The 23986-nt window shown below is 44.3% G+C and overlaps 1 protein-coding gene across 1 annotated transcript in view; it reads right to left on the reverse strand.

The window, feature by feature from the left end:
* The window catches only part of LOC149866689 (transient receptor potential cation channel subfamily V member 6-like), a 37191-nt gene extending 13545 nt beyond the window's left edge, over positions 1-23646 (reverse strand). The window contains exons 1-7 of the mRNA XM_090044017.1: positions 23519-23646; positions 5712-5809; positions 5008-5130; positions 4094-4234; positions 3456-3554; positions 2924-3099; positions 1863-2009 (exon numbers count right to left, since the gene is read on the reverse strand). Of these exons, the coding sequence (XP_089900143.1) occupies positions 1863-2009; positions 2924-3099; positions 3456-3554; positions 4094-4234; positions 5008-5130; positions 5712-5809; positions 23519-23646 (912 nt within the window). The remainder of the gene's footprint in view (positions 1-1862; positions 2010-2923; positions 3100-3455; positions 3555-4093; positions 4235-5007; positions 5131-5711; positions 5810-23518) is intronic.
* Between the last annotated feature and the right edge of the window lie 340 nt (positions 23647-23986).

The raw sequence follows: 23986 nt of genomic DNA on the forward strand, positions 1-23986 counted from the left end.
AAGCTCATAGTGCATCTGCAGATATTACTAAGTGCAGTCAAAGCTGTGACAACAGAATGAAAAGAAAAACAGTATAGATCTGTCATGGGTCTGGACTGAGAACATCAATTACAGTTTTCATGGAATTGATACTAATATCTTTTGTTGCACAGGCTCCAAGTCAGAGACAGCTCTTCCATGAGAAAGCATTGGCACATACCCTTATAGGAAAAACCCACAGAATTCAAAACGCACGAGACCAAAAGGATTCTATAGAAATGACTATACATGTTTTATCCAATGTAATTGAAAATGATCCATTTGCCAATGATTTTTTTTTGTATCAGTTGATACAATGTGTTAAAGAATGTATCTCCTTGCTTTAGAATTGTATACGGTCATTTAAAATATGTGAAGGAAGAACAGGCTTTCTCTGAATACAACGAAACCCATAGAAAATCTATTACTCTGTTAAACGTTGTATGCTTTTTCTTTAAGGGTACATAATACAGAGGCATTTTATCTATTTGACTGGAAATAAAAAGCCAAAAGATTCTTAGAGAGGTTAGTTTTCCTCCACAGTTTCACGTAGCAGCCTATGGTCTGGTCCTCAGCTGGTGTCAGTCAGGATAATTCAGCTGAAGTTCATGGAGCTGTACTGATTTACTCCAGCTGTAAATATGGCTCTTGGGGTTCTGCTGTACTTTCCACTATATTAAAAAGCTTCCATTGGCTTCAGCAGAAAGATCAGTCAACTACCTGGCAGTGGAATTAGGTCTGTGGCTGGTGTGTTTATGGTGAATCAAAGTGCTTCACAAGCCAAGGCATACCATCCCTGGAGGTGTCACCCATAATACACTAAACCAGGAGTGAAAACCAGTTGAATGTAGTTTTTACAGAACATTTAGCCCATGGTAGCATTTCACTTGCAGCTTATCCACGTATAAACCTCAGAGATGGTGAACCTCAGGGAATTTATTTGGTTGCTCTAGAAGACTGTATTCAAGGTTGGTGAGGTTAATCATCTCCCCCAGGCAAGTGAGTTTGGAGTAGGTTTGCTGGTCGCAAGTTATAAGTGAATGAGTGCATTCTCAAAAAGGGAGCTGGGTTATGGCTCTTTATCTCATTTACAATTAGTTTGAGTTGTGGCAGCTCCTTGCAGATACAGCCAGAGAATAACACCTAGTGTGTTTCTAGGAAGGACTTGAAGCAATCTTCAGGCATGGGAGATTGTAGCACAGTGCCATACACACTGAAATACAAGAGTCCTCTGTCTTAGGCATTGTTATGACCTTAATGGTGGTGCATTTTTCCATATTTGATTAGAAATGGATAGCAAACATAATTCTGTGGCATTTCATTCAGATATTTTAAAGATTCATTCATTATTTATTCCTTGTTATTCATCTGTTTTAACTAAATCACATCCAAAGTAGGAGCTGGAAAAGGCACAGGATCACAAAGAACATCAGTGACGTCACAACACCCCTGTGAGGAAGGCACATACGTTCATCGCTACAGGCAAGTACTTGCCATTTAAATGTCTACAGAATCAGCAAGGGGGGAAAGCCTTCTTCTGAGTCAGTATTGTCATCTCCTGTGGTGTAAACAGCCTCGGGCACTGTCTTTGTGGCATGGGGCTTAAAGCTAAACTTCCTCATAAACTGTAAAACTATGATGAAATGTGGTGAGGGAACCATATTAGCTGTGCTGTCAAAGGATTGCTACCTTTCATCTATTCTTTGCATCAAATGGCCAAAAAGTGCCAGCCCTGTGGGCGGTGTGGAATATCAGCACAGCTGGAACCTTCAACGCGCAATTGTTGTTCCTCCTTTTATAACCACCAGTGTCCGCACAGAGAAAGTAACTGATGCTCACTGTACCTCTCTCTTCTTGGTAGAGACAATGAGCTCGAGGAAGGACTGATCTTCACCGCAAGGGTCGATCTCTGTGAGGTCATAGAGAACAGAGGTTATGGGGCCAAAGGACCACAGAGTGTGCTTTCGCTTCTGCATCAGGTGCTGAAACATCTGAGGAGCAAAAAAAGGATAGGGGGATTAGATCATGATCCAGCAGTCAATCAATGCCCACTGCAAATATGCCAAACAAATTAAACACGATTCTCTACAAATATATATTTTTTGCAGTTTCAGCATAATTCAAAAGTGCTTTTCTGTAACAGTGACAAAAAGGCTGGCTTGGGCACAAGAAACATGATGCTCATCGTTCTGAATGTGAACAATTTTGGAGGCCCTCTCCTGTCTTGTGTCCACTTTAAAGCAAAAAAAATCATAAAATAGCGCTGTTATGGGGATAAAACAAGCTCATTTGTAAATTAAGTGTAAAAAATTATGGTCCCCACTCCCAACAGTTTCATTTTTTGTCACTGATATTTCATGTACGTTTAAGTAGGAGCACAAAGGGTAGCTGCTATTCTGAAAAAGAACAATGGCCTACTCTAGTATGATTATATTTTGTTATTGTTGATGATCTTTTTTCCTAGGTTTTTAAATTAGAAACTCAGTTCTTTGTACGCTGTTTGTCTTGGAAAACTGTGGATGACTAAAGAACAGGCATGTGCATGATATCATGAGTAATGATATCTGGGTAACTGAGAGAAGGGAAATTGGATCAGACTGGTTACACTTCATTGAGTTTTATTTTTTTAGTAACATTTGGTTAACTCAAATGTCTAACAAACTGTTGAGAAAAAAATCTCCCTTTGTTAAAAATTAGCATGCAACTTCTTGCATATAAGAACTAAGAAAATTGCCACACAGCATTTTGGATTTTCTCTATGACTACAAATAAAGGAGTGGAGAGAAAATTTGACATTTCTTTTCTAATGGATTAGTAGGATATTTGGAATCTGCTTGCCTTAGGCTGGAACTGTTTTCTAATGTCCTCTACTATAAAGAGCTGACTTGGTTAGGAATGAACTCACCACTGTGTTGCCCTCAACTCCGGCCAGTTTAAATGGAGTGAGGCCTTCATTGTTTGGAATAGATTCCAGGGACCCTAGACCTTCTTCTGGCTTGTCATAGGAGAGGATCAGGTTGTACATCTGGCAGGCAAAGGTCTTATTGGGTTGGAGAACCAGGATGTGGAGGATGGTGTTTCCTATAGAGAAGGCAACACAAGGGTCATGATAATAGATATATACTAGAATAATTGCTGTGTAAGGGAAATAATTATTGATTAGCTGTGTTAATGAGGGTAGAACTGATTGAAGTCATTTTCATTATTTGACATTTCTCTAGCACCTTTTACCTCAGAGCCTGCTTGCTTGTGGAATAAGGTAACTCTTTGCTTAGTTGCTCAGTAACTAAGTTGCTCAGTATGTGTATGGATGTACTTAGTTAACTAAGGTAACTTAGTTGCTTAGTATGCGTATGGATGTACATACATGGCAGAACCTGAATAGAAGAGGCAAAACTTGGCAATACAGGATTCACCTGGCCTGCCGGATTTCTTACCCAGAGAGTCTTGTGCCCGGATGTTGGCTCCATGTTCAATGAGTAGGCGCACAATCTCCTCACTTCCCACACAGGCAGCAAAAGATAAAACGTGCTCCCCTGAAGAGGAAGGAACAGCATGAAAACAAGGTTAAGATCCTAGGGAAAGAAGCAGGCAGGTCAGACTGGCATAAATTGGAGGAAATCTAATCATATTGGTCACTGAAGGAAGAGAGTTCCCCAGAAGCTCAATAATTCCACCCACAAAAGATCCTATAGCTGAAGGGGAAACCATTCCTTCATGCCTGCATTCAAATACTGTCACAGTCATATTCATTCAGATGGTGTCACAGGGGAAACAGGCTTTTAGGAGGGATGCTCTTTTGCTATATGAGAATTTGGAGAAATATCACTGACTTCCAATGGATTGCTAGGATGTTTTGCACATAAAATTAGTTTTATTTTAGGTGCCTGGAAAAGCCCAGTCATTTACAGGCCTGCAGACTAGAGATCTGTGCCTATCTGGGGTAAGGCAGGCATAGTAGACAATACCAGCCCATGCCTTTGACACACTTTGGCCTCCAGGCCTACCATTGTCAGGATAACAGAGGGAAAGAAAGAACTGCACTGGTTACTGGGGACTACTGACAGGGCCATACCAAAGTAGATAAGATTATGGCTGCTGCATCTGAAAAAAAGTCCAGTAGCCCGTGGTGCAGAGGCATTGGCTCCCTTTTTGAGCAAAATCTTCACCAAGTTTACATTCTGATTCACGGCGGCAATATGGAGAGCTGTCTGGCCTGTAACACACATACATACAAATAAAACACATGTCTGGGGAGATTCTCTCATTAGATAGCAGACCCCAAAACTGGCAGCCAGTTTCACCCTGTGCATGTGTGTGAAATGTAATGAGTGAGTGCCAGAAGATGTTCTGCCACTGGCTTGGGGAGATCACAGGCTGCACATTTTCAATGGGGGAGACAGAAAAGTCCCCTGAATGTGGATAAGGACTGTGATTGGGAGCCACACTCATTTGGGAAGTGTAGTGACAGACCCCTTAGAGGAAATAAATAGTTCACTAAGCTGTGCCTACAAAAGGATATCCACTCCAGTTCTCCAGCCTGACGCTGAAATTAAAAAAAAAAAAAACCAACAAAAAAACCCTCTTATTATTTTGGAAGTGAAAGCTGCCCTTGTTGAGCGGCCTACTTTAAATTTGCTATATCTGAAGTTATTCTTATTCTTTCAAGGCTGGCTCTATTTCCTAGCTGTGAGTCTGTGCCCTTCAACTGCTAGAATTTATAGAAAATATGATCATTTGCCATCTCTGTCTGGGTACCTGAACGCCAGCGGCCAGCTCTTCCACTAAGTTGCTACGCAAAGGGAAGGGAGAATTCACTTCTGAAACAACAAGGACTGGACAAAAACACAGCATAATCCCTATTTAGCACACATGAGGCTTCAAAGCCCTTGTCATTGCTTTGTGTGTCCAGCTGATTCAGCAGGTAACACAACCTGTCAGCTGTGAGTCAGTCTGCGTGTGCATCAAGGTACACCCAGAGTTGCTTACCGTCGTAGAGCTCTGATGTCATCCTCTCATTGACGAGGTCTGGAGCAGCTTCCAGCAGAGCTTGAGCAACCTCCATGTTGTCATATAAAGCAGCCACATGGAGGGCTGTTTCCCCCACTGCACCTAGAGAGGGAGTGGGAGAGAAGCATGCCTTCAGCTGCCTAGGGCAAAGCTGAGAAGAGAGTTCAGGTAGGAGGACTCATGTGACCTGGGTGCCTCCATGGCTCCTCCACTGACCTGATGTGTGACTTTGGATTGTCATTTCTCTCGCCTGTGTCTCTGTCCCACTCCCTGCCCATTCTCCCCTTTGCTGGTTAGGCTGTAAGCTCTCTGTGCTTGGGTTTTATTCTGGCAGTACAGTAATTAATACATTGGACCATGGCGCAGGCATCTAGGCACAAGTGTAATACGACTGAAAAGGAATGGCCATGTTAAATGTGGAAAAACCTCCCTAGAGTAATGAAGGAAGCACTTCTGGACCCAGGGAGCAATCCCAGCCCCTGCTGCTTGGCAGTTTGGGGCCTAAGACACACAGCCAAGTGGTTCTTACTGGATCTATGAGGAGGATGTGGTTTCCATCCACATCACCATGGAGTCAGCAACAGTCCAAGAGCACTCTGAGACCAAATAACCACAGACTCAGGCTAGCAGTGCTGAGGAGGTTCAGTAATTGGTGGGGTTCAGGAACATGGGAGCCCAGGTACCTCTCTGGTAGACATCACAAGAGCCATCAGCAAGCAGCTTCTTGATAGCCCGGAGATCATTCTCTTTGGCAGCCTGGAGAAGTGGAGATTCCCATATTCTGCAAACAAAAGAGAGCAACTTTTAAATGGCACTGGCACATGCTCTACCCCCTGGAATTGAATTCTTCAGGATGAAGGTCATGCTTCGGAAGCAGCAACAACCCTCCTGCTTAGCTACTTTCCTGAAGGGCAAGGCCTATATCCGTTCTCTTGAATTACTTATTTTATTACTCACAAGCTCAGTGAAACAATAAAAGGAACAGGGAGTTCATTTCTTGCAGCACTGACATAAGGCCACATGGTGGTAGCACAGGGAAGGAGAGGAGAAAGGGGAGCTATGCTTTGTAATAAAGGACAAGCAAAGCGTTTCAACTTGTGTTGCCTACGGACGAAGACAGAGTTTCTTTGTCTGAAATCATGTCAGTGCAAAGTACGTGAAGGCTCAATTACTTGCCAGTATAGAACTCTCTTATCCCTAGTCCAATTCTCTTGGGAGCTAAAACGCCAGTCAGCACCTCCCTTTAGTCTTAGAAATCACCATAAAAATTGTTTTTCTTCAAATGAAAACCTAGATTACCCCTTAGCAAGCAGGAAAGAAAAGGAGATAAGGGAAAAATCCCCCTCCATCTCCCTAAAGCTGTTGGAACTAAAATTAAAGAAGCGAGCACTAAGCTGTAATGCTTTTGCCATAGACAAGCATCCACAAGATTTAAAATATCAAAACTTAAAATGAGTAATCCTTGCTTTGCTGGTAATGATGAGCATGACATTTTTAAACAAATTAAATCTTGCAGCCTACTTGGAGAAATGGAAACACAATAAGTGTGTTATCAAACAAGATCCAGGTGAAAAGGAATGTCCTTGGCAGGCAGTATCCACCACTTCCTCCGGTTCTTGGTTATTTTGTCAGGTTCTTTCAAGTGAACTAAAGAATTTGCATACATACAGTCCCCTGGACTCCACCACTGGCACACTCATGCCCTGAGAACAATTTCCTGGACATGAAAACATGTTTTTACAACTTTATCGCAAGCCTTGTGATATTTTTTGCTTCTTTTCTATCTAGCCCCAGTTCAGGAACTCACGTGCTGGCATGAAAATTACAGCCTTTTTTTTTTCTTCTTTTTCTCAGCAGGAATGTTTTAACCCTCCTGAATGCACAGGACAATTGAAAGTACAATGTAAGAACACCATAACATTTCAAAATCTAGGAGATGCCCAAAGTTTATAGTTTAAAAAACCCCTATAATTTTAAGCTAATCTCATGATTTTGTGGGGCTTGACCCCTGGTTTTTGAACCCTGGGTTTTTTTTCAGAGACCTGATCCACTCATTGCTACTTCAGGTCTCTGTATGGAAGGTTATTATTGCTGAAAATGAAATGCCAAACTGGATGGAGAACTCATCTTATCAAGTGCAGCTGGAAGTACAATGCTTGACCAAATGGGAAAATAGCCAGGAATCCTGTGGCAACACCTAGCGGTGGAATTTAATTCTCCTTTGCATATCTAGATGGCAGCTTTCTAGCCATACATACATACAAGTAGCATTTTAGGCACTTACAAGTTGCAATTCTATTACCATGCGCTCTGGACACATATGAGTGTGCACATAGACTGAGCCTGTGCAATAAGCTACACACTGGACAGGCAGCTATGCACACTAACCTATTATGGATGTATGCATGCATCCAAATCGAGAATGTATAGCTAGCCAGAAACCTGAGACTAGCAGGTGGGGGAGGCCCTCCTGTGTTTTAGTTCCAAGAGCTGGCTGATTAGGCCACTTCCAAGAAAGAAGCAGGCTCTACTATTATGCCCCTCAACCTAAAGGAGGCTTGAACCTGGATCCGCAAGACTTCCCCACACATTACTCTAAATACCAGTACCACAATTTAGGCATTCCCAGGTGCTTCTTCAGCACTCCTTTTAGTGCTGGTCCCTTGGGTAGCAGAGAGGGAAATATGTGGGAATGGAACTAGGAGGAAGAGAGCAGGAAGTGTAGGTGTGTCTACATGTATGCCCCACTGCACAGTTGTTACTGCGCAGTCATTTAGTACTTGCTTTTGCAAGTACAATATGGCTGCACAGTAACCACTGGTAGCATGCAGTTCTGGTGGCGCATGGGTCATTTCCAACCCTACTGCACAGTAGCGACAAGCTACTGCGCAGTAGCCTGTTGCTACTGCGCAGTAGCGGTGGTGTCACAGTTAGTGCCCATTGATGCTACGTTGCCATAGTGATGAGCTGTGTTGCCGTAGCTCATCACTATGGTGATGTAGCATCTTGTGTAGATGTGTCCTATATGGCTCAGGGAGGTAACTACTAAGCTGGAAAGAAACAGGCCCTGGCTTGTAGTCTGGACCACTAACTCCAATGGGGAAGAAACATCTGCAGCTCTCTCCACCCATTTTATCCAATGACTATTAAATGCAAGGGGCAGCAGCTCAGTTTTAAAAAGGAGTGCTGGAAAGGGGACTGGATAATGTCTAACCTGTGGCCTTTCCTCTCTCCAACGACTTCCTAGACATATGCTCAGGTACATGCATATGCACCCAGCCAGTGCAGAGTTGACTGAATGTGGTCTATGCACACCTGCTCACACATCCACAGTGCACAAAAATGGCCAGGTGTGGGGCTAGCAAATTGCATTTTCGGTGCACAAGAGGAAAAACAATTCCAACGCTTCATTCAGTTTCTGGCAAGCAAGGTAAATTCCACAAGCCATCCTAACAGTGTGACCCTGAGGTGTGAGGATAAGAAGTAGCTGGCTCTATCCAGCCTGGGGAATCTCACAGAAAAGGTCAAGGATCGCCAATAGGAGTGTGCCCTTTAACCCTGCCCTGTGGGCTTTGCTTTCTGGGGACTGAGATGGGAGAAAGTTTACCTTATTACAGAGACAAGCCAGAGCTCTAGCCCATTGTAAGGAGTAAGCATCCAGTTTCCCAGGAGGATTAAGAAAACCCTGCGACTGAAGCATTAATGATCACACTGCTTTCTAGATAGCAAATGAAAGCTACACACACACACAAACACAACAACCCAAATGCACACAGAAGACTAGACAGAGCTGGTCTCTCCTCACCTTCGGTCTTTTCCCAAGCCCTTTGCCTGCCCCTTTCCTTCTTCTGCCTGCTCATCCTAAGTCCATAGTTTTAATTTTAACCCTTCACTGGATAGGACTGAAAATTCTCTGTAACACGAAATGATCACATTACTAGATGTCTCTTAAGTCTTAAACAAATAATCAGACTCAAAATCTTCCTATTCCAGGGACATTTAAGTCAAGATCCAAGATTTCAGGAAAAAAAGATGAGGAAACAGTTGTTAGCCCCCAAGTGTTTAAACTCATGCATCAACCACCAAAAATCAGAAGATTGGCTTAAAAATTATGACATTAAAATATATACATATACTCATTTTAGATGGTCTTTACTTGTTTTCAGTTACCTCTTAGAGGTAGTTGGATCATGTTTTTAGATTTTTCTCCTGAATCATGTTGCCTATACACATTCATTTTGCTAGTTATAAAAAGTCAGAAATTGTCAGTCATCTTATGTAAGGAGTTGAAGCTTTAGGGGAAAAACAAAAAGAACAAGAAACAAAAAATGCATCTCAGGAAACCCATGAAAGATATCACAAAGGTAGGCTGCATGAGCCATGCAATACTCTCTCTCGTCAAACACTGTCTAGTTTTCTGTAATGTTGCCATTTTACTTACTGCCAAATAGATCTCAGGCCAGACTACAGAGCATGACATAAGAGTAAGTCCACTGAAGATGGAAGGTTAGCTTTAGATTCATTGTAATATAAAAGATATGAAGTTTAGTCCCTTTTGCATTAACTCATCTACTGAGAACTCTTCTTCCTTCTCATCTAACCACTCCTGGTTGAAAATGCTGTAGTCTGAGACTCAAATTGAAACTTGAGTTGTGAAAAGCCACTTAAACTGAAACCATGGATGTCTGAGACAACTTACTGCTCTCAGGCTTCTTCCCACTTCTGAGATTTATCATTTAACTTTAAGATTTCTTGGCATGTGAGGTTCAGTTCATCTGAAAGGTGCCCTACGAACATACAGATGCTTTATATTATTAATAAAGCTGGTGTAACCATACATTGTCCAAAACGTTTAACCCTTTTCTATTTGTGAAACATAAAGCAATCAGTCCTGATATCCTTTCTACTTGCTGATGACTGAAATGTTTTCAATATTGGAATAGCTGATTGTGAACACTGCACTTCGTAGCACAGTTTTTTGGATGAATCTCCTATGCTAAAATTCCTGAAATGCCTGAGATTCAAGAATATTTCCATAATATTCCCCATGGTTCTTCATCAGACAGTTCATGGATAATACTAAAGCTCCATTAGTTAACAGTAAAATGAATTATGCCCTTTGTTCACAAAAATAATCTTTTATTTCATGCATCCAGCTCAGTTATTAGGATGGGCAGTGTCCTGAGAAATAGCATACAAACAAGGTCTTTCAACAGCAGTCCACTGAATAGAAAACTGACATCAACATTCACACCATGTTATTATCAAGGATCTGGCAAGGGGATTGCTGTTTTGGGGAACGCTGTCAACTGTACAGTCAGATTATGTTCAATGTTCCTTTGAAATCTTCTGAAATCTTTTCAAATTCTCTGACCTAACCACACCAAAAATGCGACACTGAGTTCTGGGTATCTCTTTGCTGGAATGATTTCACCACCAGGAGAAAATTTGGAGATGGAAAAGAAATTAAGAAACTGTAGGAGAGTAAGTAGAAAAATATAAATAACCTGATCAAATGACAACTAAGAAAGGAGAAGTGGGTGTAAATAGGGTAACTACCCTCCAAATGTTTGATTGGCGTAAGCAAGAGGTGGTAAGAACTGGTTAAAGACAACTATAAGATTGTGAAAGAGAGCAAAAGGAATATTTTGTGTTCCATATAAGGAAATACTTTCTTTGATTAAGGAAGCAACGGGAGCCTTATTTCCCAAGTTATGAAAACTAAACTTGATATAGCCCAAAGGCACGGACTATGGAGGATGTTCCGGATCAGCCATGAAATAGTTAAAATGTGATCTTACAGTGTCCCTCTGACCCCACACCTATCTTCAGATATGCCCTCTGGATTAGCCAATCTGTTTTCACTTACAGCTGTGAAATTACAGGTAGACTCGATAATGACATTAAGGACAGGAATGGACAGCAAGGAAGGAAAAAGAGGCTCCAGGAGCAAAACATGCCATGCTTAATAAAAGGAAGCAAGATTATCAGATATAGTGTTGCATTGCCAGGACTTTGCCTCAGGAAAATCTGGTGTTCCTGGGACGTCTGAATTTCTAAAAGCAAGAAGTAGGAAGGGGGAGGATTTTCAGTAGCATTAACATTGCTGCAATTAATATGCCTGTGCCAGTGTTTCCCAAAGGGTGGAGTGTGCAAGGTTCCTTGAGATGGCACATGTGAATTACAGCCACCGATTTCCCTTACTGGTGCCAACTAGGGTGGGGCTATAGGTTGTAGGGTATATGTGGGAGAATTGGAGACAGGTTAAACATCAGCAGTGGCTGAAGTAAGGGGAGCATGAGAGTGGGCAGCCCTGCTACGGTGCAGTTGAAACCCGCCTAGCTTGGGAAACATGGCTTTATTAGGCTCTGCACCTCTGTTCGTAGACTGACACAAGTGGAAAGGAGGTGTTGGACAGCAGACCACACTAGAAAGGCTCAGACACAGGTCAGCTACTACACAGATCTCAGAACCCCATGCAAACATCCCATGAAGGCTCCGAGAAGCCCTCTGGGAGGTGTTGTTCAGGGAGGGGTCACCAATGTCAGGCTCCCTGAGTCTGAGTGGCCTGAGTGTGCATTGTGTTGGGAAGTTGCCTGTGCTGCAGTGTCCTCTGAAGATTTTCTTGTTACAGAAAGAAAAACTGCAAGCCCAGTCTCAGTGACAAAATGTCGGCCAGGTTTATTGCCTATAAAGTACCTACAACCTAACAAGCTGGTACGCGGTGTTGGTCAGGATGCCTGCAGTAAAGTATAGGCATAAGTGTCAGGTGGATGCATCCACTAAGCCTAATGCAAAATAACAAAGGTTGCTAGACCCTCCTTTATACACCAGTCTAAACAATGCATATACTTTCTACTTTTCAGCAAATACCAAAACATCTTTTGGTGACAACATACACATCCTAGATGTCAGCAAGCAATAAAACATGTTTACCAGGTTGTCTTAATCCTTGTATATTTCATCTTTATTTTGGGGCACTGCCTGGTCTTATCAATCACTCTTAACCATTAGCTTTGGAAGAAATCTAACTTTCCCAGTTACTTCTCATGTATGCCCTAAAAATCATATATGGTATTACCTAATTCAGAGGTTTTCAACTTTTTTTCATAAGTGTACCCCCAGCAATCTCCTTTTTAATAAGTTTACCCCAGGGGGGAGGGGGGAGCAAGCAGGAGAGTGACAGGAGCACAGCATCTATGCCACCCCGGCCCTGCTTCTGAGAGGCAGAGGCACAGGGTGGTGGCACTCCATCCCTGCCTGCCTCCACATTCCCTTTCAAAGTACCCTCAGGGGTACGCGTACCCCCAGTTGACAACCCCTGACCTAATTCATTCTTAGTAGACATGTCTACACACTGGTGCATGCCTTTAAGTGACACTAATGCACAGTAGACTAATTCTACTGCACATCAGCGCAACAGCATGGCTTTTACCGTGGTGCACTAATATACACAGTAGAATTAGTCTTTAGCACATTTAGTGTCTTGAGTAGACATGCCAGGAGAGGCCTACTTTTGTTAATGCTTCTAGCAGATCCTCTGTGTGAACTGTAATGTGCACTGTTCAATGGTGGTATTCCCCATATTCCAGTGAGACCTATATAGGACAGGAAAGTATTAATTATTATTCTGACTATCTGGAGATTAAGTAGGCCAAAATTTTCAAAAAATACTCTCTAATTTCAGGGGCTGTCAAGTTGGATATCCAAACCCAGCGGCCCCTCTTGGGAATATGAAGCTGCCCAAGGTTTTATGGCAAATCAGTGACAGAGCCTGGTTTAGAACACAGGCGTCCAGGTAGCCAGCCCCTATTCTAATTACTTGGAAACACTCCCTTAGCTGTTTCCTGCTTACCTGCTTCCAACATCCATGCTCTACATACTTGTACCACACATCCACAAGCTTATTTAATTTTCTGGCACTGAACAAGAGAAAAATGCTGGCTGTTATCCAGAACATAATTAGGGATAAACACTAGTTTTTTTATGTGTTACTGTCATGTTCCCAAGTAGAAATGTCATGGACGGGGCAAACCAGTTTAGTTGAGATAAAAAGCGAACCAAAATCTTGAATCTTCAGCCCACGCTTTACAATTTAAATTCTTTAGCATTATTATCTAGTGCTTGAAGTAGTGTGCAACTTCTTCTCCTGTTCTACCAAGCATTACTTCTGGAAGAACCATATTATCAGCCCTGCAAAGGTCACTCCTGTAGTATTTCTGGTCTGAGCCATGGCTGAAAAATTAAGAGTCTCATAGGGGGAGAATATTTCCCCCCAAAGGATTTCTAGATTGATGTGCTTGGCTACAGGCTAGCCTGGCTCTAGAGGCTGGAAAAAGAAGGGGAAAGTCTGGGCACCGGCTGGAGAATATAAAGACCCAAACATCAATAGTTAGCAACCTTTATAGGACTAGGTTGGAACTGGCTTCATAAAGCACAGCCACAGGACCACACAGCTGCTGCTCAGGTAGGTAGTGAGGATGAACAGTATATCCTGCTGGAACATCCCTTGTAATGAGGGAAGGGGTGTGGCTGTTTGCTGGCACTCACTGAGACATGGTGTCCTATATTACTGCTATGAAGTAGACTTATAAATAAGTGACTCAGCAATAGGCAGTCCTGTTTTGTTGTCACTTGGATAGTAGTAAGGTAGGTAGTAGGTGAAAATCCCTTAGGGAATAGAGGATGGAGAATGTAGGTCAGATATCGACTGAGGCAGTGGCTGGATCCTCAGACTAAAAATGACTCCAAGCAGGAATAACAAGCAATTTCTGCCCACGTACAGAAAAGGGGAGGTTCTCTTTGCATTTACAATTTCTTAGCTGCTTTCTTCCAAGGGGCAGCATCCAGGCCATTGTATGTATTAAGAAGGAAAGGGCATAGGCCAGATGCATCCCTAAATGAACCCCACAGCCTAGGGTCTAGGAACCTTTGTTATGAACCCTCCCAGCCTCTGCACAGTTGGCTCATGTGGAATCTGGCTTATTGGGAATTTTGTTAAAAGAAAGGAGCTGTCACAGAATAAGTTCAGGGACTCAAGAGTGAAGGACAGAACCAGCAAGGAGGGCAATCTGGGACAACCCATTACCCATACAAGATGAGACATCAGAATAGTACACGGGGTGGGGCCTTAGAAGAGCAGCAAAGGCTGAGGGGCTTGGGTCCATGCAACCCCTTTGACAGCTACAGGTACCATGAAATCCTCCCACCTTCATTCCTTGCTCTCCTGGAACCTCAGAATATGGTGGATCCTGGCACAAAACAGACAAGGCTACAGGTTCAGCAGGAGCAGTCTAGCTCATGCTCACTACTCTGCTCCCATGCTATTCAAAACAGCCACATGAGCACACTCAGCCCAGCAACAGCCATCCCCCAGCTTGTTCATCATTTACCACATACATGTGCCATGCTGTCTCTGGCCTCTGAGGGAAGGAAGCAAGAAATAGGGCAAATGGCTTTTCAGTTGGGAAGCCAAAAATAAGATGAAAAGGGAAAGAACAGACTGGAAAGGGAGTGACTGAATAACAGGTCTGGGGCTGGGGACAGAAGTTACACAAACTAATTTAAGTGATCAGAAACTGGTTTAAACCTGTAACAGAACAGAAGCTCAGCACACATAGACCACTTTCAAAATGGCTGAAACCGGTTTAAGATGAACCTGGTTGAGACTTAACTGATTTGTGTCAAACTGGTTTATGAACCTTGTCTCAGATGCCTTCCTAGTTCAAGTTAAATCACAGTCCTCCAGCATCCCACCATGCTTTGCAGCCCTGGGTTGGGCTGTTCTATCTGCTCCAGAGAACAGGGCTAGCTCTGCCCCTCTGTTTCATAGCTGGAACAGTGAGGGCTGGCTGGCTGACAAAGGGAGCGGGGGCAAGCCTGGCTGGGGATGCAGCCCAGTCTACAGGGGAAGGGACAGCCCCCCCAAGACAACCCCGTCTGGAGCCTGGGGCCTGGGAAAGGAGTGAAACACTCCTTCCCCCACCCAAACTTACTGCCAGCTGCAACTCTGGGCTACAAATCCCAGAGGCACCTGGAAGCAGGAAAAGGAAGTGATGAACAACTCTACAGAGTTCTGCTACTGTAATTCTGGACTGCAAATCCCAGAGACCTTGGGGGAAGCAGGAAGAGGAAATGAACACACAGCCAGAGTGCCCTGCAGTAGCACCCCCTGGCTTCTGGCCTGAGCCACTGCAGGAACATGGCTGTATTTCCTGAATCAAAGGTAAATGTCTGCTCACTTCTGTTTCAATTTAATTTGTGCAGCTTAGACTATCTGCAAAGACTGAATTGATTCAGTCTCAGGCTTTTTGACTGTCTGTACCTAGCCCTGGAGAGCTGGGGGAAAAGGACAGTGACCAGCCTGTGCCCTTTCTTTTAGTGCATTGGAAGAGATGCTTCAAGGGAATAGGATTGGGAACTGTGTGCACAAACACACATACACAAGAGAGAAAGAGCACATGCTGTCCAGCTGAATGTCGGACCCTATTCAGCCAATACATGGCACATTTACCTTCAGTTCTAGTATAGAGACTCATGCATGGCGTAGAAGGACCTGGGCTTTGCCCCTACTGATGCTGAGAAGCCTCAAAGCTGAGGGTGCCACAGTACAGTGAAAACCCTGTAGCTTTAGATAGCCCTAGGCTTGCTACAGAAATTCTTAGGTGTTTCTGAGGTGCCTGGCGCCACTGCTAAGCACAGCAATAAAACTGGGAATAAATAAAACTCATTGTGGGCTGAGTTACTAATTACAGACACTGACAGACAAGAGGTGGAGAACCCGGGCATCCTCACCTTGATGGTCTTAACAATCCAGCCTGCTCCCTAACAGAAACTTCTTCCCAGGTCTCAGGGGACAGGCCCCACCCAACAAACACAGGCTGACTATGAAAGCTGAAGTGGCTATTGAGAACAATCACAGACTAAAGCAGGGTTAGCAGGTCAGCTCACCTCATTATTTGCTCATCAGGACAATAGCAAGATTGAAGCACTCCCTGAAACTTATCTGCATTCTGCAAGGCAAATCTCAAACACACCAGCAAGAATTACAAACTGCTTTTCTCCAATAGCGAGCATAAAATGCATCAACCTTCAAGGAAGCAGATCACAAGTCTCTCCTCCCCAACTGCGTGCTCCAACCACTTGATGCTTACATTTATTTCCCATCTGCACTCGTTGCCTAAGCATTCTTGTCTGCATGGTGACACAGCCTCAACAGAAAGTGCCCCCTGTTAGTCTACATCTTGCTGGCTGAGACATTCTCTTGAGAGAGTCCAAAGAAGAGCCACCCATATGATCAGAGTCTTACACAGCAAACCATATGAGGGAAGGCTGAGGGATCTGGGACTCTTCAGCCTGAGAAAAAGGAGGCTAGCAGCTTACCACTACATTTGGGGAGTACATCAAGGACTCGGTGAACAACTGTTCACCAGGGCACTAGAGGGGAAAACTAGGAGTAATGGCCACAAACTCCTGGAAGATCAATTCAGGCTCAACATTAGGAAGAACTTCTTCGCAGTCAGCATGACCAGACTGTGAAATAAGCTCCCTCCAGAGGCAGTGGAATTGCCTACCCTGGAAATCTTCAAGAGGAGACCAGACAGTCACCTTGCTAGGGTCACCTGACCCCAGTTGTCTTTTCTGCTTGGTGCAGATGGCTGGACCCGGTGATCCTCCAATGTCCCTTCTAACTATCTATGGAAGATGTTGGGTCAAACCCCCTCAGGCTGAAAAGGGCCTAGAACCCAGATATAATGTTTTCTGGGGAAGTGCTGTAAGCATAAAGGGAGACACTGGCTCCAGTACCTCTACTTGTATCTCTGAGCAAAACTGATCATGGCTACTGCCATTCCTGAATGAGCTCTGCACCACTGGCACATGTTGGGCAGGCATTGACCACTTATACTGCCTCCTTCCTGACTCCAGATCTACTGCTGACAGAAAAAGCTCTGTTTTCTTGTTCTCACTTCACTACCCCAAAGTTCAGCAATTAGTTGGAAGAGATGGCTTAGGAGAGGTTCTGAGTAGCATAGTGGCTCTGAGTGCCCCCTCATCTCTCCTCACTCCCAGCACCACACTCAGGCTTTTCTGTAAGAACAGTCCTGGGACACGCACTCCTCCAAGCTGTCTACTGTGCCTAACTGCTGGTGTCTTGCACACCCCATGGGAGTGGGTGGACAGGGCTTATTTTGTTAGGGACAGTGTGGGGTCAGGAGGAAACCATACATTGTGCCCTACACAGACACCTAAGAGCTTTTGTGGTTGCTGAGCAGGGCTACTCTGGATTGCTTTCTGCAGCACAGATATGTAAATTTCTGCCAGAGTCTGGATTGGGCACCTAGTTTGCCAATCTGGATTTGTCCATCTGTGCTTCTGAAAATCAGGTCACATATTTTATATTGTTGAAACTCTTCCCTTAATGCTTTCACTGGGGCGAAGGTGGAAGAAGAGAGACCCAGATTTCATCAGCAATACATCTCTCACATGACTTGATTGGTGGTGCACTGACATTACTTCCAAAAGGCCACTTTGTGTGTCCTCCAACTGTGTGAAACATTGTGACTGGAAAATTACTCACCAAAAGGAATGAATCTCTAGGAGGCAAGAAAGCACGGTCGTGCCTTTGACCTTTCTGATGAACCGGAATCCAGGTTTTCCATTTCCGTGGGAGACAGAGAAAAACACAGATTTCCCACTTCACCTGATGAAAACGGGGATTTTTCATTTTTGTATATTTCATAGATTTCATAGACATTAGGGATGGAAGGGACCTCCCGAGATCATTGGGTCCAGCCCCCTGCCCAAGGAAGTCACCTGGGGTCAGATCACCCCAGCAAGATAAGCATCCAAGCTTTCTTAAAGGTATCCACAGAGAAACCCATGGATTTTGCATTTTTGCAAAAAGCTTTCTGCAGGCTGACAGAGTTCCAGCCTGCAAGGGGCTGGGGGAGCGGAAGAAGGGTGGTCAGGCATGGGGTGCCATGTACATGTATATGCACATGGCCATCTGGCAGCCTGGAGAGCAGCTCCTGCAGGTAAGTCAGGGGTTGAGGGGTGGAATTAAGGCCCCCATAGGGATGGAGGAAGTGAGTTGGGCAGGACTGGGGCCTGGGGCTGCTGCCCAGCCAGGGGGGGTGGGGCATAGGGCCCTGGGCTGGAATGCGTGGCTGCAGGATCTGGGCGGAGAGTGGGACAGGGCTGTGGGAAGCTCATCTGGAGGGCAGGGCATGGGACTAGCTCCCCACTGCTGCGTGCACTCCCAGGAGGCAGGGGGAACCCATCCCCGCTGGACTGCAGAGGCCCTGGGGGAGGGCAGCAGGGTGGGAGCCCAAGCCTGCAGTGGGCAGCCCACCTTTGCCCTGCACACAGATCTGAGGGGCATGGGTCCCCCCCAAATGCCCAAATGTGTGTGCAGTGGCAGAGAGCTGGCCCCAACCCCACCTGAGCCCACAGCAGGCAGTGAGGGTGGGGGGAGTCGAGCTCTGCACCCACTCCTGCAGGCAGCAGCCAGGGCTAGGGTACTGCTGTGGGGGTTGCGGGCTGGAAATCTGGGGCCCTGGCCCTGTAGCCCTGGCAGCTGGAGGCCACTTTCAGCAGAGCAGGGGGCCGTGGGTGGGGAGTAAGGGGCACCAGCAAAGCTGGGGATGTTATGAGGGGGAGTGAGGGGCAGAGCAGGGCCAGGAGTCTGGAGGTGGGGGGAGTGAGGGGCATAAGCAGGGACAGGGGGCTGTGGCGGGGAGTGAGAGGCATCAGCAGGGCCAGGAGGGGCCATGGGGGGGTAGTAAGGGGCACCAGCAGGGCTGAGTGGGCAGCTGTGGGGAGTGAGGGGCACTGGCAGGGCAAGGAGGCTATGGGGGAAAGGGAGTAAGGGGCACCAGCAGGGCCGGGGGACTGTGGCTTGGGAGTGAGGGGCTGGAGCTGTGTTCTGTGACCAAAGGGGCCAGGGGGAGTTCTAATTTTCCATGATAAAAAACCCAAAATCAAATACTAAAATTTATAGGTATTTAGAATGTATTTTATTATAGTGATTGCGGCAAAATAAATATATCAAGAAACCATTGTATTCAACTGATATATATTTTAAAGATACATAAATGATATATATATATATATATAAAATTATATATATTTATTTTATATATATATAAAATAAAAATATACTAGCCAATTGCCCATCTAGAATGATGGGCCAAGACAGCCAATCAGAGTGCAAATAAAGAATTATGGACAGACAGACTAAGGCTTTTGTATATATAGAACTGACCTTTCATTTTATTCATAGATTTTGGAGTTTTTATCAGAGAATTCACAATTTTTTATCAGACAATTTGTGATTTTTTTTTTATCAGGGAAACCAGGATCCCTGCTGATGAAGTTGCCAATAAGGGGTCCAGTTCATACTGTTGGTCATGCTGGGTGTTTAGACAGGGACATTTGTATACTAGGGAAGTGTACTAAGACCTCACTGATTCTTTTCACTGAAACAATGTGGAGACAATGTTTAACAACATCTTTTGTATGTTATCAGCCTAAGACAAATTGGACCCTCTTAGAGGTGAAAGATGCACTGTATCCTTTTGCAAACCGAAAGGCATAGACTCTGATAACGCACAGCAAAGTTTATTTTTCACTTGTGAACGTCACTCAGTACTGACACTGAATACATAGTAATTAAAGTAATTCAAATGGAAAAAAACAATGCATGGGTGAGACTATAAAGCTACACAAAATCCCTATAAACTAAGGCAAATATGTGGCACTAACAAGAAAAGTGATGGTGTGAAGGGGCATAAACTTTTATTGCCACCTGCTTAAAATGACCTGAATAGCTCTCCACCAGTTATGCAAGCTATCCCCAAAACATGCCTAGAGCATCTTTATAGCAACCTACGCCAGCCACATGGAATCATAATTATTATAACACCAGTACATTTTATTCCTCTACTGCCTCTTAGCAGATAATCTCAAAGTCCTTTTACACACATTAATTATACCACACAACATTTGGTACAGCAGGTGTGACTCACCCTGTGGTACAGACCACACAACATGGCGTGCAGAGCAAAAGGGCACATATAGTGGCTACTGACCCACTAGGTAGGAAAAAAAGGAAGAAAATCCAGTTGCCCCAGCTTTGCATCTTCCATTTACTGTAAACCCTAGTGTTTGCTGTACACCCATATTTATATATTGGTTATTTCTGACATTATCCCTCAGGGGTGCGACTTTCCTTAATCATCACACCTCTGAGCTTTCCAGCTCCTTTTTCTCTGTGATCCTAATCTGTTGCTGTTGACACGTTCATGTACCTAAACCCTATGTGGGTTTCAGAGCTCACCTCCACAGGTGAACCCAGAAAGAAGACAGTGATGAAAAGGTATTCTGACTATAGCACTCCAATGCAAGTTGTATGTTCTTCAGAATGCTGATTGGCTACGTAGCGAAGGAGAAGCATGAACCAGAAGACCCTTCTCAGTGGAAAATGCTGTCACGTTTTTGCACGCTGGCTTCCCTTTGAGCCCTAGCCTACAATGAGAGATTAAACTTGAAAATGCCCAGGGGTAAATATTGCAGGCTGCCTTGGTAAGACTCATAGATTTGGACCTGCATGAATAAAGAAAACATGCAGTAACACTAGCCTGGGTGAACATTATTACAATCATTAATCTTCATGCTATGTTATAATGTGCCAGAGGTCAGGAAGAAGTTCCATTTTCTTCTCCTTGGGAAATATTTCACAGTGAGGTGAATTACTAAATCAGCTGCTATCAGATATAGGGTAGCAAAGTACCTGGACAGACAGGCCCACATTCTGTGCTGCCCTCCTGTTCCAGCCATGAGTCAACATGGGATAAAAATCAGTGCAGAAAATCACTGTCTCTCCCAGATCTATGTGTTTTTGTTAGTGCTAGAACAAGTTGACCAAGACTTGTCCAAGCTAGGACCTGACCCCTGGGACTGCAAAAACAGCATTACTAGAATGCATGGCAAGCCTTGTTGGCTTACGGTTCTTCGTGTGCAAAACTAGTAGTCAGGAAGGATTTCTAAAGGCAGCTTAATTAAATAAATTCTTCACTCTTTCCTTTCATTTCTGCCAGTGTTGAGATTACAGCACCCAAATTCAAACAAGCATCTTCTGTCACTTCGGAAAATATTCCCTCCTTCTCCCCAGAGTACTGGTTATATTTAAGGAGAACAAAAATCACTGCATTGGAGAGAGAAAACTGTATAGCTTAGGAACAAGTGGAACGATAAAGAAAGGGGAGGGAGGGTCTGCTCGTGTTTGAAAGCAACTTTATTTTTCTATATTTAAAGCCTTTCCTTCCTCTGTCTGTCTGTCTCTCGCCTCTGCTCCCTCCCACCCTGGAACACACTCCCCTTTCCCACTTCTAATGTTTTTTTATATTCACGGCTTGACCAAATTCAGTGGCATTATATTCAGCAGGTAGGAGGTACTGAAGATTTTAAGGTGAGATTTAAGGCATACACAAAAAAGGACTTGCTGATCTATCCCCACTACTAAAGATATGCTGATATAATTCTCCCAGTGACTATATTCCAGTATAGGTATAGAGATAGGGTATTAGAAATAAATGCCCACAGAAAGATGGATGGCTTACATTTGGAAACAATAAGATGTTTGGGTCTTTCTGAACAGTCAGAAATTATGTGTTGAAGATTTCAGAGGTGACTATGAAAACAGCTCTAAGGAGATACTACAGGTCTACAAGTAAATATTTGCAACATGATGGACAAAAGATTGACTTCTATCCAGAACAGTGGTTCTCACCTTTTTTTGAGTAAAGGCATCCCTGAATAAACTTAAGGTGCCCCTTTGAAAACTAGAAGCTGCCATTTTCCCCCTTTTTGACTACAGAAAAATTAAAGAGCAGTGTTCTGTTACAAACTACTCAGCAAGACCACAACTATGGATTTCTATTTGAAATCTCCGGGTTTATCCTGTGAAACTTGTTTGCAAACCTACCGGTGCTAATATTATGTGGCATACTACAGCATCCTTAAAAGCATCCCATGGAACCCTAAGGTGCTGTGGCACCCTGGTTAAAAATCCCCACAGCTTGACAAACCAAGGATGCACAGTGCATAGCTCACCCAGCACTGGAATCCAGCTGCATCCCTACGTGCAGTGGGTGACTCACACTACACAGCAGTAAGGAGGTTGGTCTGGCACTTACATACTCAGATGACACATGCTGTGCTGACAGTGGTTACAAGCACACGTAGGTGTCCTTGGAGGGGAATGCCAGGCCCAATTTGTTGCTACCCTGTATGTTGTGTGGGTGCTTATGCCTGGGTCAAGGGAATGCAAATCATCTATCTCTAACAGCATCTTGCAGTCTGTTTTGATGGAGTAAGTGCCTGTGCCAGTTGCAGGCAACCATGGATGAGGCTACTGAATCCAGTGGAAAGAGGATGACAAGGCACAATTGTAAATGCATGCTATAGCAGAAACAAGCCCTCATTTACCCCTCAGCAAACAGAATTTTGCACCATTTCACACTAAAATGCTTTGACACTCCCATTTCACAGGTGTTGGTTGTATCCATGTTGGTCTAAAGACATAGGCAGACAAGGTTCTTAAGGTAAATCTGATATATTTTATTAGACCAACTAAGAAAATATCAGATTTACCCTAAGATCCTTGACACTCCTGTGGCCTTTCTGAATGGGTATGGACAAGATAAAGTGAGCAAAAATGATTCATTTTAATTTTGTGGAATTGATGCTTAGGAAATCAAGGAGTGATGGTTTCCTGAGATACAACTCTGCACATATAATTCAGTTCTCATCTTCAGCTACCTGTCCTGCTAATCCAAGCTTGGAATCTCCAAGCATTTGCCGTTTTACCCCACCCCTACCCTATAGCCCCTTGGTATCCTAGCCTGGATGCCCCTAAATAGCCCTGTTAGTACCCCCAATATGCCCAGTAGGCCCTCACATAATCCATAGGAAGAGAAGACTAGAAGGGATTTCTCAAGCCATAAGATCAAGTCCCTTGTGTTCACAGGCAACCTTGTAAAAAACAGGTCAAAAAAGTGCCCGGTCAGTCTCAGACACCGTTGTCACAAATCACTCAGTAAAAAATACCTCCTATGCGCTTCAGGAACAGAACGCAAGAGCACCATGTACAACTGTGGGAATCCCCAGAGAATACTGTCCGGCTGTATCAGTCCTGACCTACAAAAACCCTCACTATTTCCCCTTGGGAAACTGCATGCTGTGTCCAGGGCTACCAAAACGTTCACACGTTGCAGCCGTGGGCACAAAACAGAGACCCGTAAAACTCACCTGTGAGCAGAGATAAGGTCTAAATGCCAGGCATGTTTCACCTCGGAGAAAAACCCCAACCGAGAGGCAGCCAGAAAAGTGCTGCAAGCCCTGTCTGAGTCCATCTATAGGCTGAAGATCTGAGGCAAAAGGACAGAGAAGCAGTTCAGAGAGCTGCAGGGGGAGGAGAAATGTACTGTACCTTTTCTGCTGCAGCAGGTGAATTTCCTCAAGGCGCCAGTCCCGGGACTTCTTGCCCTGTACTCTGTGACACAGTCCATTCCAGATCTGCTTCAAGAGCTTGTTGTCTCCAAACAGAGGCACCCCCATTTCTCCTGCTCTTCTTTTCTCCTTCAGTTGGGGCAACCTTCAAAGCCCCAACACAAACCAGCAACACCAACCGCAAGGATTTGGGAAATGTCACTCAGAAGCCTCCTGTTTCTCCACAGGGATTAGCACTCTTTTCCAAGGCTCTTACGCACAGAGGCTTGTCCCCAGTTGCATCAATTTCCCAAGCGCCCAGGTAAAAAGCAAAAATGGCTAGAAGGTCATCCCGAGGCTTGACAAGCAGTAGAATAAAATGACACTAAGCAGTCATTTAATCTTCAAAATAGCCCAACCCACAGGTGTGTCTGATTTGAAAATAGCTACCTGGGTGCTTATCTCTCAG

This window comes from Crocodylus siamensis, chromosome 4, assembly GCF_052110815.1.
Source record: "Crocodylus siamensis isolate JL-2025a chromosome 4, ASM5211081v1, whole genome shotgun sequence".
NCBI classification, from domain to species: domain Eukaryota; kingdom Metazoa; phylum Chordata; order Crocodylia; family Crocodylidae; genus Crocodylus; species Crocodylus siamensis.